The sequence below is a fragment of the Gopherus evgoodei genome, chromosome 13, assembly GCF_007399415.2.
Source record: "Gopherus evgoodei ecotype Sinaloan lineage chromosome 13, rGopEvg1_v1.p, whole genome shotgun sequence".
In the NCBI taxonomy this organism is placed as follows: Eukaryota; Metazoa; Chordata; order Testudines; family Testudinidae; genus Gopherus; species Gopherus evgoodei.
Genome location: NC_044334.1, coordinates 7,670,909 through 7,686,164, shown reverse-complemented (window position 1 = coordinate 7,686,164; position 15,256 = coordinate 7,670,909). Strand labels below are relative to the sequence as shown.

General features: G+C 45.7%; 1 protein-coding gene across 1 annotated transcript in view; it reads right to left on the bottom strand.

Moving 5' to 3' along the window:
- HIP1R (huntingtin interacting protein 1 related) overlaps nt 1–15,256 on the bottom strand; it is a 58,712-nt gene that overhangs the window by 30,860 nt on the left and 12,596 nt on the right. Inside the window, exon 2 of the mRNA XM_030582947.1 lies at nt 273–336. Within this exon, the coding sequence (XP_030438807.1) occupies nt 273–336 (64 nt within the window). The remainder of the gene's footprint in view (nt 1–272; nt 337–15,256) is intronic.

Here is a 15,256-nt window from a genome sequence, read left to right as displayed (position 1 = left end):
TGTCCTACCCACAGCTGTACCTATGACTCAGAGGAAGGCATATCTCCTCCCTACCTGCCTCACTCCCCAAAACCCCCCCTCATCTATTGGCAAATTCCTGTCTGATCCCCGGGGCAATTAAAAGACACCCTGCAGTATGAGATCTAATTGGGAATTGCGTGATGATGTGTATTGAAATCTGGCCATGAGACTATAAAGCTCCTTTTGAAAACTCGCCATAGTACTGGCCTCTGAGAAACAGGGGTCACCGTCTTTGCTAAGGAAAAGGATACTGCGGGCATGTTTCTCTTTCACTGGCGCTTCTTGTGTATTGATGGCTTTGCTGATGCTCATAGCCTGTGCAGGGAGAAAAGAGTAGATGTCAGAGGCAGAATCAGCACAATCCTTTACTGCCAAACATTGTTAGTCCATAAAAATCTCAGGCACCAGGTCTGTTTCTGGATCCTTGTCATTCACTAGACACTGCCTGGCCACATGGAGCAGCACCGTTCATTTCAAACATGCATTTCAACTAGTCAGCCTTAGACTATCTCTAGGCAAGGAGTATCCTCACCCCACTGTACAGATGGAAGGTCGGAGCAGGCAAGTGACTTGTCCGAAGGCCCAGGACGTATTAAGTAATAGAGCCAGGATTAGAACTCAGCACCTCCCGTCTCCCAACCCTGTGCTCAGCCTCCTGTAAGGTCTCACATTTAACGAGTTTCTTGGTTATAGTCTGAAAAGCGAGCCTCTCAGACCTGAGACCCACGATGCCTCGTGCCTTGACGGCCAAGAACTAAGTTCTCAGTGTTCCCTTTATCAATGACTTGATGTCAAGAGTTGCTCAGGACATATATCAAACCATTTCTTTTGTACCCACCAACAATACAACCTCATCTTTGAATCTGACAACCATCTTGAGTCTTGCCTTGTATATCACTGACCAGAGAGATTCTAGCATTTGAATTTGGGAGTCAAGTTGATGAGAGCAATTGATATTCTCCATGGCTGCTATGATCCTAATAAATACACAGGCTGCATTTTCTCAGCAATAACTCAGGTGTCTGCAGAGCAAACACGCATAACAGCAAAATGCCAATTTCAGAGCTGTTTATCTAACCATAACAATGGTATGTTTATTTCTTTTCACACAGTAGGTGATATTTCATTGGATCAGCTTCTGTTGGCGAAAGAGACAAGACAGAGAGCTCTTCTTTTCACAGCTTTGATGGCATTTCCCTTTATGTCTCCTTACATCAATCTCTCCTCAGATCTCCTTTTGTAGTTTGTACTCCTAAAATTTGGAAAACAGGCCACAAATAAATACAGGATTAGCCGCTGCCACACTCATTCCAAAGAACTCAAAGTGTAGGGCAACGTGATTAAAGTAGCAGCAAAATGGTAGGAGAGTGATGCTGATTGCAATCTTTATTAGGTGGTTAAACTATGCCTTAAGAATTTAAACACTTTCAACATGCCTCAATTTAAATCACACAATTCTACTCTGAAGACTGACCCTATAAACAATGCCATCCGTTTGCATTGGGTCTCAGTGGCTCCAAATCAAGATATACTTGTCTACAACTACAGTTTTTTTCCCCCCCAATTCCTAGTCCTGCAAACTTGTCCAGGGGTCCGAGCATGCAAGCTGGGCTTTCTTCCTTCTTGCATGACCAATAAAAGGCTCAGCAGGCTGAATTCCAGCCTCAGCCAAAGCTGTGTAACCTCATTGTCTTCAGTGGATTTGCATAGGTGTAACTGCCCAACCTTGTAATTAGATCTTGGTGAACAACTCTCCCAGAGGTGCACATACCAGAACAGATTCCTGCTTTGCCAGGCTAACAGGGGTAAAGCCTTGTTATACCATCCACAGTGTGCAGGCAGGATACCACAGACTCACCAGGAGCAGGCCTGGTGAATATTAAGATGCCAATTTTACATTGTCAGGAGAGAGAACTGCACTTTAAATGCATTATGATCCTAAGGGGCGGATCACATAAAGAACAAGCTTTCTAGTCATGAGCGGAGCAGCCATAAAACAGCCAGATTGAAAACATTCCTGTAACTTTGATTCTTATCAGCATTTCCTCCTGTTTCCTTTGGGAGATTCCGTCTGTTGTCTCAGAGCTTCAACACAATGGCAAACGCTAGGCTATGGTTTTGCACTGGATTTTCCAGAAAGGAGGCACATTGATCTAGCATCAAGACACCTACGACTTGAGCTGGGATCCCAAAATGAGAGAGCAGCATCTCAACACACACTGCATTCTCCAGCCCTTAGCCCCGCAAAGGCAAAAGGTTATTTTGTGTCTGGGGAAGAAGGAATGTGAATAGGGAATCTGGCTAACGAGATGAAGAGGTGAAACACTTGTCAGGAGAAACATCAGATGCACCATCCACTGCAAAGACTGAAACACTCAGCATAAATCTAGTCATAGCCAAGGCCCAGTCCAGTGTCCCACTCACAATCCCACCCAAACCGATCAGCATTTCTTGAGCCATTTAGTTTGGCCCTAAACCCTATTTCACAGACTCCCAACGTTAAACATTTCAATGTGCTGCAGATTTTTGGGCTGACAAGATATAACTGGGAGAAGCAGCTCTGCAGGCTTCACCACAATATTCCGCTGACTAGATTCTCTCGGCAGCTTCTGTGGCTAATCAGTTTCTAGGCTGTGCTGAAACTGTCAACAAGAACTCTTGTGTGAACTGGGGCAATGACTTCTAGGACGTGGAGAGACGCCTGATAAGATCTGTTCTTGTTAACTGGTTTCTAGCTTTAGGCCATGTCTTCCCTCAGAGTTCACTCAGGTGATCAGTGCGAGCGTCCACACTGCCAACCAGACTCAAATTACTCTGTCCCCCACGCTGGTGCTGTGCTCACTGTGCAAGGCCCTTGGATTTCTAGGGTCATAGCTCATGGTTCTTAGCACTGCAGTAAGACGAGTAGCTCTGTGATTCTTTCCCAGTGACTTGTGGTAGAACGTGTCTATCTTCCTGGGTATGTGGGGTAGGGAGATAAACTGCGGGAAGGCACTGGAGGAATATCAGCTCTCAGATGGGTTAGCCTGTGTCCTCACCACAAAGCAGTCAGGTTAACCAGCCCAAGCATAAGCAGCATTTGAGTGTTAGCCTATAACCCAGGGCAGGCCAGCTAGTCCGGGTCGAAAGCATCACCACATTCAGGTAAGAGTGCTGTGTGTGAACGAGAGCGCAGCTAGGGGGTGATACCCAAAGAAGAGTCCAAGTTAACTCTGCAGTCAAGACAAGCCCTTAAGTTTCTCACATCACTATTGTAAGAGAAAGACTGTTCTAGGAGTCCTAAAACCACACTCCAAGCCTACACAACATACACACGCACACCACCTCCCTGCCCCCAACACACACACCTCCTCTTACTTGTAATAGGAGCTGGGAGAATGCAGTGAGAGAGGAGAGGAGCCCTGCTACAACACACAGAAACACTCCGTCTCTAAAGCGGCCATTACATGATGCAGAGAGGAGAACCAGCAAACCACCGGACAAAAGTGATACATTGAGAGGTGGCACATGTGACCCCACTACTCAGCTAGAGAGATGAGACCCATCGCATCTCTACAGAGGGAAATGTGTAACACATTGACCCAGACCAATGGATCATGCACACCCTCTGGACAGAGGAAATTCACCCCATGTATTCTCAAAACAGTTCACATCCCAGAATAACCCCACTCATGTGATGGGTGCCAACTTGGCCAACCCTGGGAACTGAAGCAGGGAACTCCAGGGCTAAAAGCATGAGGCTACAGCTCAAGCTAAAAAAACAGACCTTCAAGCCGAGGGCTGTAGTAGACCTGTATCCCCTGTGGATGGGGCACAGAGGGCGGACAAGTACACACACAGACGCCGACTAGTGGGTTAAACAAGATTAGTTAAAAACTCCAAATACGGGCCAGCTTCCCCAAAAGGCTGTAGAACACAAGAGAAGATTCAAGTTGACTGTTTGGATGCTTTTAGAGACTTGCTAATACTAATCTCTGTATGTCCCTCAGGCCAGGTCCATACTACAGCGTTAAATCGATTTAAACAGCATTAAATCGATTTAACGCTGTAACCGTCCACACTACAGGGCACTTAAAATTGATTTTAAGGGGTCTTAAAATCGATTTCTGTACTCCAGCTAAACGAAAGGAGTAACCCTAAAATAGATATTACTAAATCAATTTAGGGTTAGTGTGGACGGATATCGAAGTTATTGGTCCTATTCTTTTACTGAGCTACCCAGAGTGCACCGCTCCGGAAATCGATGGTACCCTGGGACCATGGACGCACACCACCGAAGTAATGTGCCCTAGTGTGGACGCGTAAAATCGATTTTATAAAACCTGTTTTATAAAATTGATTTTACTAATATTGATTTAAAGCTGTAGTATGGACGTAGGCTCAGAGAAACAGAATTAATCTCCAAAGCTGGCACTGCCTTTAAGTCTATGATGTTATATTCCACATCTGCTAAGGTTGGATCTGCATGTTTGAGGGTCTCCAGGAAACATATGGCGTTTGAAGTTATTATTGTCCCACAGCCCTCACCATGTAGAGTCCTCATTCAATTTCTATATGCCTGACCTCATTTCATACAGAAGTCTATTGTGCCATCAATTCATTTAGATTCTAAGAACCTATGCTGCAGCTGAACTGTATAAATTAATGAAGACATCTCTACTCAGAATGATATACTATTGGTTAATTGTGCCTCATGTTTAACGGCACAACAACCTGTAAGACTTCCAAATACAATTCAGAAAAATCCCTGGATGTTATGGTCATCCTAAACATCTCATTTTTACATATTCCATTTAGTGAAAACAGTTGTGCTTTGCTTTGTCCGGTACCACTATGCACTACTCCATCCTGCCTGTGAAACCTGGATTATACAAGCAGCAAAGAATCCTGTGGCACCTTATAGACTAACAGACGTTTTGGAGCATGAGCTTTCGTGGGTGAATACCCACTTCCTCAGATGCATGTAATGGAAATATCCAGGGGCAGGTAGCACACATATATATACCTGTCCCTGGATATTTCCATTACATGCATCTGAGGAAGTGGGTATTCACCCACGAAAGCTCATGCTCCAAAACGTCTGTTAGTCTATAAGGTGCCACAGGATTCTTTGCTGCTTTTACAGATCCAGACTAACACGGCTACCCTCTGATACTGGATTATACAATGATCTTTGCTAATGACTGAGAAACCCAGCCTCGGGTCTCTCAAACACACACTATACAATGCAACCAGTGAGTTTGAGGGCTGCTCGACACTGAAAACTGATATGCATATAGGTATGTCTGTCCCATCGCAGCCGTATCTACCCTGTAGTGCCGCTGCAGCACTTTAAGAGTGCACACACTATAAGACAAGACAGAGTGAGAATCTCTCTGCTTACAGAGCACACCACAAAAAAGGTATCCTTTTGTAGGAGAAAAGGTGGACCTCTGTTTACTTTTCTAGAAGAGAGGAAATCTCTCTCACGTAAGTTTTCAATAGACACCAATAATCTTAGTGTCAAGGGGCAGACCACAGCAGAAAAGGGGATCAGAATGGATTCTGCTTGTCATCCTGGAGTTCAGCCAGTGAAACCGTTTGCCTCCTGCCCAGCTGTTTTGTTCTATTCACGTTCTTGTGCTTGCCCATCACCATAGTATCTGGGCATGACGGGGAAAGCTTTTGGAGAAGGGCAAGAAGCCAGATGGCCTAGAGCTCATTCCAGTCTCCTGTCAGGATATGCCACAGAGAAGGATGCAGCACCAAGAATGCCTGGTCTGTGAACGTTTCATCCTGCTTTCTGCATTCTCAATAAACACAGCTGTCTTAGTGGGTCAAGAGATGACTCTGAGGCAGGCTGGTTCCACCCTGCTAAAGCCCTTGAAGAATAGGACCATCCCTGTGGATTAGGCCCAGGAGCAAACAGGGGAACAGAGGGTACAGTGACAGGAGCGCTCAGGAGACGTGCAGCATGTGGCAGCCCAACATGGAGTTCTTGGTTAGCTCTGGCTAGCAGGCCTAAGTAGAGTGAATTACAGCATCTGTTTCCTGAGGCAGGAAAGGAATGGCTACTAGGGCAAGGGGAGAGGCATTGTCTTCTGGCCGCCTGAAGGTGGCAGCGGCCACAGGAGGGGGCTACATTGCTATTGCTCTCTGGTTATCGAGGGGCAGAGATGAATCCTCCACCACCTCAAGGATGCAGATACTACTTCGAAAAGCAGACGGCAGATGCCTTCCCAGGAGAACCGTAGCCAGCTCCATGACATCTTTCCCTCTCCCTCCCAGCACCACTTATGCATGCCCTAGATACACTCCATCCATCCAGCCACTTGTTTTCCCATCTCTCTCTCGGAGAACACAATGGGGTGTGCATACGCCACACCAGAGTAGGGCGACAACGGGTTCAATTCCAGCAGGAAAGGCCAGGCTCCAAGGCCTGCCCACCTTCTAGAACCAAGAGGCAGGGAAGGGGCCCAGCGGACCCTTTCCCCCTCTACTCCCAGCCCTGACTGAGCAGCTGAAGGCCTGGACTCTGCCTGAGGACACCAGGCAGGTTCTCCTCAGGGTTCTGGTGACAGTGGAGCCTGTAGCATTGTCCAGCTACTCCCAGGAGCAGAATGGGCCCTGCAGGACTCCAGAGGTGAGAGCAAAGAGCAGCAGAGAGCCCAGAAAGCAGTCAGGAGGGACGTATGAGTCAAACGCCCCAGGCAGACATACTGGGAGGTCTGACGTGGAAGGAAATATTGATTATATAACCCAATCCTTCCACGACATTGACCAGAGTAATGGACCAGCCAACTGCCAGGGGGACCAGCCAGCTCAGCAGATGGACCTGAGCCACAGGGTTTGTTTTCAGATCAGAACTTCCCCAACTTTGGGGAGTTTCTAGGTCTGAGGTTTTGGTTCAGCCCCATAGAGAAATGAGAGTCAACCACGAAGATCTGAATTTTACCAGAGTCCAGGGGCAATTGGGTCAGGGCCCGTCTCCAACTTAAGTAGCTCACTAGGGAAGTGGTCGGATTGTCACAGGATTGTTCCATGTCAGGAGGAGGCCGCATCCCCCTCTGCCCCCACGACTGATATAAAAGGTGAGATCTGTTGGGTGAAGAAGCTCATTTGACCACTGACTCCCCACTTCTCTCTCATGTTCCGTTGAAGGCTGCTGCCCAGCTCCTCAGACAGGCACACCCAGGACACAGACATTCATTAACTGATTTAGAAACAGAGTTTAGCAATGGGGCACTTAAAACCCAGCTGTCCAGGGCTCCTAAGGAAGCATTTCAGCTAAGGAATCAACTTGGCTTGTTCAAGCCACCAAGGACATTTAATTTAATAGCTAATCCTCCCACTCAGCTTTAGGAAGGCAGACAGATGGCCTCAACTGCAAAGATAGCTCCAGATTTGTTTCCGAACCCACCCAAAAAGGGGAGGTTCCTGGCTGTGAAGGTGGGGAGGGAATGGGGCAGCTCAGACCCAGCTCCAGAAGCCACAGCCCCACTGGAGTTGAAGTTACTGAACCTCATAAACACAGTTCTTTGTCAAACTGGCAGGCTGAGGAGGAGAGTTCACTGGAGCATGACATACCCTGCCTAGCCAGTCACCCCTCTCCAGAACACAGACACCACGGCTGTATGTTTAATGAGCAGATGCCAGTGCAAATACCACAGAGCCAGCCAGCAAGGAAACTTAACCGGGCAAGCTCAAAGTATGCACTGAACAAAGCTCGGCTTCAGGATACATTATGCCTAGGCCGCACTCCCAGAGCGCCTGGGCAAAAAATTACACAACACATCTCAGTCCTGAGCATAGTGAGACTCTGTTACATTTCACAGGATGCTGGTATTTCCATGCGACTAGAGTCAGAGGCATTTCATACCATGCAAGTGTAGAATAATGGGCTTGGGGACTTGAGAATAATTCAGCTTGCAGCTAATTAAAGCAACTGACAGGGGCGAAAAATCACAACTTCATGATAAGCGTTTAATAGGTTACATGCTATTTATAATCATTTCCAAGTCATTGGCCCTTAAATGTCAGGCACATCTGGGGAGACCAACGCCTTAATTCATTCAATTATTGGCATTTCAGCCTGCGATGAGGCTTCCTTACATGCTGCTCTGTCAAGCTCGCAAGTCTCTCTTCTGTAGTGACAAACAGGGCTAGAATCTCCACCGGAGAGAGAGGCCTAGAAAAGAACTGGCCTTTATTGCAAGCACAGGAATTCAGTACAGACCCCTATAGAAACACTAGTAGAGAATCTCTTCAGTAGCACATTGGTTATCTATGACCCAGCCCAGAGTGGAATAACCATGCTAACATGGGTCTGGGTCAGGAGCTCCTGGAGGCAGGGACCAGTTTGTAAAGCACTTAGCACAATGGGCCCCGATCCTCACTGGAGCCTCTCGGTGCTACTGCAGTAGAATAACTGCTGCTCTACAAAAGGCAGCCATGTTGGACTATTGTAACGTGATAGAGCCACAACCGTCTTGGACCATGGTCTGGTCCCATCCACGCAGAGGCCAAACTGTGTTCTAATCACGATCCTGGCATGAAATATTAATAGAGCTCCGTAAAGACACCTGCCACTCTGCAAAGTTAGTGAAGGTGAAGTCCCCACCCCGACCAGCTTCCAAGGACAGGACTAGGAGCTAGGTGGAAATAAGGAGAGGATACTGACAATCTCTCATAATAATTCCTAAGGCTAGTTATAACTACCCAGGGATGTTGGTGAAGAAAAGGATGGATGCAGATCAATTTGGATTTAGAGTGATCTCTCTTCTGTAGCAATAGAATCATCATTGATGGGGCTGGAAAAGGAGCTTAAACCAACCCGTTCCATCCATCCCCCTGCAGGACTCTTGCTCAGAGAAAAGCTGCATGGCACGGCAGGAGTTAAACAGAGCATGAGCAAGCTACCTACCTCACTTCTCTCCACACTGGGCAAGGGAAGGTATCAAATTAATCTCACTCTCTCTCCAGTGACCTAGTTTCTACGCACATGAGTGACCAGCAAAATTAACAAGAGCTTGTTTTTAAAGGGAAGAGCTGTGAATAATGGCAGGGTTGCGCCAGGTTATCATGGCTGTTGTATGCTGCAAGGAGGTTCTGGACAGGTGTCAGCCTGGGGATCGGAGCTGGAATGCCAGCTTGTGAATGAGAACTTTATTTTTTGGTTGCTTTCCGCAAGCACCCGTTCTCTGGCAGGGTACAACTCAGGCTTTCACACGCCTTCTGGAAAACTCCGCCTGAAGCTGGAGGCCAGGATATAATCCGCTGTCCAGACATTTGGGCAGAGAGAGAGAGAGGCTGCTTAGGAAATGCCATTTTTGCCCCATCATGCCAATGGTCCTCCTTTTAATTCATTCCCTGCTTCCCCATGGAGGCTGGACTCTGCCATCCATCATCCAGCTGCAAGTCTTAGACAACAGGCATTTAAAAGAAAAAGAAAGAAAAAAAAGATTTGCTTCCCATCTATCAGCATGTATGTAATGCAGCTGCTTCATACACATCCAGTTGTTCGCTTGGAGCTGCTGCATACTAGACTCTACAGCTGAAACTCCAGTGTCAAGCAAAAGCTGAAGTAAAGATTTCCTCAGTGATGGAGGAGAAGCGAGATTGCTTTTTTTGACCAGGGAAAAGGCATCTTTTCTTCAGCAGAATAAGACTGCTTCAATGGGCTTAAAAGTGTTAATTACTGAGCTACTAAAAGGCCTTTCTGAGTCCTGCACTGGGGATTGTAATAGACTTTTCAGTTCCATCCTCCACTCCCTCTGGAGCACAGTAAAAATCCATTGGATGGCCACATCTAGAAAAAAACTGATGAAAATAAGCAGCTTCTGTTTCAGCTACTACACAGACCCAGCTAAATGCCCAAGGCCAATTAACGTCACATCATCTGTAGGCACTAATGGCAACATATTTTAACTTAGATCACTGTTGTCTTTGATTTGTCAGCATTAGGATTGAGAAACTGCACTTCATCATCCATGTTTGCACTTAAAAATGGAACTAAATGCAGTCAAGAGGTGCTGGTTTAAATGAGTAGGAAAGGGCGCTCAGCACCCTTCAGGATTAGGCCTTCAGCTAGGCTGTAGCTAAGTGCAAGAACCTGCTGACTGATATTAACTGGTTAATACTTTGACAGCACTTTGAAAATCATTTGAGTAGCAACCAGCGCCTTGCTTCTACAATTTTAATCTGTGTACACACATGCCCTCCCAGCAACACTTTTTATAGTCTACTACTTGCCTTAAGGCCCCTTCAGTGAGTTGTCTCATGGAGACACTGTACTGGTATCTGCCAGTTGCTTTGCTTTTCATAGCATCAAACAGTGTGCAGGCTTCAGGGGTAACTTATCCCGGGTAGGGGTGTTGTGTCAGTTACCAAGCAACCTAATGGCTTCTCTTCCTAACCAATGCCTCTGAAGCAGTGTTATGCATTACGCTGTCTTATTAATTCAGCTATTAAAACAAATATTGAGGCTGACCCATTTTAAAAGGTCATGTAAATTGTTTGGCGTCTCCGCCTCGGTGTCTGGCAAGCTGGGACTCCATAAGTGACTGCGTTTGTTTTGGGTTTCTTCAGTACAGCATTCCATGGCCAAGGCCTTCTCCAAGGGGGCAGAGACTGTCTATAGTTTATTTCTCCTGTTTCAACAGCCCTTGAGTCGGACGTTCTCAGGTGCAGCACAGGCTCCGCTGACATGCATTCAGTCTCCATGACCCATTCATAACTTGGCCCCTCTAAGACTGCTGGCGTAGCCTCCAATCAGTGTCAGCCCCTGTGGTGAGGACGCCTGTTCATTTAGCACTTCTCAGGCTCACGTCTCCAGGTAGCGAAGGCTCTAGGAATCAGTCACTTGGACATTAGATGTTTGTGCATTTCTGAGGCCCTGCCAGCAGTCGTGTGGCAGAAACAGATGGGCAGCAGCTATTTATAAGGAATTGGTGAGGAAGACAATGGTTCCAGTAGATACCTGAACTGGTGCGTGCTAAGTCAAGCTGAGGAGGAGAGCACAGTTATTGAACATTGGTAACTTTACACCTCCTCCTAATTTGTCAAAGTGAAGCAGTTGGAGAATTTAGAATGGAAGAACTATTAGCTCAGAGCCCGTCCCTCTAAATAAAATCCAGCCCCCTACTCAGACTGTAGCAATGAATGAATGTAGGAATTAAACAGATTATACCTGAGCAGTCTGCATGTACATCCAAATGGGGAGGAGGTGTGATGTTTGGGATTGGTCTGGCTTCAGGAATCAGGGGAACCCCAAGGACATTAGGTTTAGGGAGGTTCTGAACTCAATCTGCTCAGATAGTTGTTCCTTCATACAATGCAATGCTGTTGCTGTGACCCACAAAATAGGTCAGGAAGCCTCACTGTCCCTCCAGAATGTAGGATAGAAGCATGAAAATAGACTTCCACAAATTTTAGCACAGCCACCCTCATTATTGGAGGTACTTGAATTAATCCCCGCTCCCCCAAACACAGGTAGGTGAGGTGTCTGATGCCCAGTATGTGTGGTTACAGAAAGGTCTGTTGGATTATTTGCTCAGCATGGAATTTACTTTTGCAGAAGATCTTGATTATTTGAAGTCAGTGGTACAGTGCAGCCACACTCAGCCTGCGTGGCAGGAAGGATCTAACGTAGAGACAGGTTATGGGCATGAAGAGAGGAGATGCAGGATTTGTTTTCAGTGTATTTAACGAAGCCTGTCGGTTTAGAGTAGAGTGACATTTGGGCTGTAATTGTAGTAAAGTAGCTAAACCAATAATTTGATCTAATCCACTTAACCGCTAAAGTTGATCAGTCTGAAATGTATGGCAAAGCGCACTCTCAGGTCCCTCACAGAGCTCTAACCCAGGGCCTAATCTTTCAAAGAGCTGAGCACCCTCGACTCCATTTCAATCCTATCAGAACTAAGGGTACGTAGCAGCTCATAGTGCATTGCAGGCTTGGGCTCCCTTAAACTCTAGCTCTTAGTATGGGAGTTTGCAAGTGACAAACTGTCAAATATGTCACTGGGAATTAATTTTAGATACACCAATAGTTGTGATCTGAAGGAGGATGGTTTATTAACAGAAATAAGACTTACAATGCAGGATACACACCAATGCAAGTCCTATGCCAGTAGCAAGCAAAGTTTCTGTGCTGATCAAACAGGTAGGTACGAAAGATTTTATTTTCATTCTTCCTAGGTTTATTCAGCTAGTAAAGTCTCATAATATCCATACAGGTGGTTTACAGTGTGCATGGAGGAAGTATGTTAAGAATCCTTCCAGATATCAGGAGACAGTGTGGCCTAGTGGATGAAGCACAGGACTGGGACTCAGGAGAATGAGGCTCTATTCCCAGCTTGGCCACTAGCCTACTGGGTGACCCTGAGCAAGTTGTTTCCCTTCCCTGTGCCTCTATCTCCCCATCTGTAAAAATGGGGATACAGACACTCCCTGAGTTATGTAAACCCAACATACGCAAATTCGAGCTCATGGAAAAAGTTCCATAAGATAGAAATAGGAGTGTTTTGGGGTTTTTGTTTTTTTTTTTTGTTGGCGTAATGGTTGGAGATAAGTTTCCGACTTATGCAAAACTTGAGTTATGCAAGGTGTTCCAGAACGGAACGCTTGCGTAAGTCGGGGAGCGTCTGTAATGGTACTGAGAACCTTTGTGATGTGCTTTAAGAGCCACTGAAAAGAGCTAATTATTAGTCCAGTGTGCTGCAGCGTTCCCATGAGAACACACCTGTCTTTTAGACCCAAGGGCTCAATGTCCACCTGTTTGTCCACCTCCATTAAACCATCTCTGCAAGAGCCTGCTGTTGCCCCTCCCTGTAAATCAATGAATTAATTCCAAAAGATACTCCGTTACAGGGTCAGTCTAAAACCCCACCGGGGAGGGGTTAAGGCAGGATTCCATACAGGTGTGTCCTCAGAGCCTTCCCAAGTGGTTTTCATATGGTCACAAAGCACTTATGAGCTGTGCAAACTTTCAGTTCACCTCCACCCTGCAATACCTAATAAAGAGAGGATGAGATCAGTTCTGTGTCTCATTGCACAATCATGTGACTCACTCACACAAGAAGCCTCTTTGCTGAGAGGCCAAGCATTAGGAGATAGGGCCTATGCATCTATACAAACAGGAGAGCAGGATTTGAGCCCCTTATGATCCCTTGGGCGGAGTTGTTGTGTTTTAATTTCTCAGGGGGGCAGGAGCTTGCTTTTCAGTTCTCTTCCACTGAGAGTTGGCCCTGTGTCCCAGTCAGTCTTTCAAAAGACTAGAGCATGATTATGATTTTTCTTTTTTTATTAATCAGAAGATTGAGCTCATTTCTAATTCTGTACGTAAGGCTCAAAGTATTAGCCCTGAAGAAACAGAGAAGTCTGTTTCAACAACTTTTAACAAGTGATTCTTAATAGAAATTAGATCCTTTTGGATCTTAGTAATTTTGAGCACAGAAAAGGTGATGTGAAAATGTCCTAGCCAGAAACGCCATTTCTTCTGAACTGATGGATGGAATCCCTCCGCTGACTTTTTGATGAGACAGTTTCATTTAGACATAAGAATTCATATCACTACATAAACCAGACGTGGAAACACATGGATCACCCTTGCTATATGCTGAAGGCTTTCTCATTCAGCCAAGAGTTCAAGAAAAGTCACTTTTTTAGCTATTGCTAAAATCTAAGTCTCTCCCACATGCCAACGAAGGAAGGAAGTGGTTCCACAGCTGGAGTATAGCTCCAAATACATATGCTCTGGTGATGCAGGTAAGCCTAGGCCAGCACTGATCTACAATGCTTACTGATGGCTATTCAGTGCTAATGTGGTATGAATATGGTGGGTCTCAATGCAGTTTCCAATGGACAGGTGTCCATGTTATAAATCACTGCCTCTCTCACCACTAACTGGCATCTTTGCTGGCAGTGTGTTCAGAGGGTAAGGATTAAACAGGCATGGAGACAGATTTATCCCCTCACTCCTAGGGGTGTCGCTTCAAGAAAGCCTGTACTGCCCATCCTATACTAGTTGTGTGGCTAGAGTGTGTGATGTTGGCTGATCTGGTCATGCTATAGTGTATTCAGGCCAATTCACTTATGTATTGGTCTAGATCAAAATGAGTGTAAATGTAAGAGCGTATTTACGTGTTTAAACTTCATAAAAACTACTGAAATGTTACTTGTGTTGTTTTCACTTATCTGTTGCCCTTATAGTGTAATAGTTAACATTTCCATTGTAAATACCCCTGTAACTAAGTAACTCATCAGACGTCAAAGCAGCCTTGGGGAATGCTAATGAAGGATTTTATCAGAAAAGGTGCTAATTTCAAAGCAAATAGCCACTGTGTGTGATGACCTGAGGTCAGCAACTCAAAGCACATTCTTTACCCCTCATCATCAAAGGAAAAGCCCAAGTGGGTAGAGAGACTGTCAGCTTATCTTTTGTGAGAAGACATAAATATGCATTCAAAGAAAGATCTTTTATCTCTGATTGTTTGCACTTTTACAGGGAAGTGTGCCAAATGAAAAGCAGAGACACCTCTGGTACCTTGCAATTTTTGGGGGGAAACTGGCAGTTTATTACATCTCTGCCACCATTTGGACTTACAGACTGTGACTCACCTGTTAATATATTTTACCTGCTTTAACCTCTCAATATCTCTCATTTCCTTTTCTTAGCTGGTAAACCTATAGTTAGTTTACTGGCAGTGTTGTCTTTGGTGAAAGATCTGGAATACCAGTTGATCTGGGGTAAGTGACTGGTCTCTTGGGACTGGGAGAAACCTGATCTGGCGTGATTTTTGGTTTAAGTGATTATCACAAAATTCAGATTGTGTGGGTGGCAAGATAGGCTGGAGAGTCTGTGACAGCGGACTGTCTGTGACTCCATGGTAAGACTGGTATAGTGATCTAGTTGGTTACTGGCCTGGTGAAATCCAGTTATAGAACATACAACCAGTGTGGGATGTCTGCCCTGAAGTGAGCACTCACAGTTGTGAGCTACTCCAGACGGCATGACAGAAGGAACTTTGGTCACCAGGGCTATCAATTTCACAAGCTTTAAATTCACACTCTTTTAAAAAGAAACTAAATACTGTATAGCGGTCCTGGGGTTGATGGTAAGGCTGCTTTACAACTAACATGGAACGAAGCAGAGAAGAGCTCTGAGATGGATGCAATGCAGCAGTCTCTAGCCAGCATAGGCAAGCAGGTCATTGTACACACACCTTACATGTGCTGGGGACATCTCTTTCAGAGA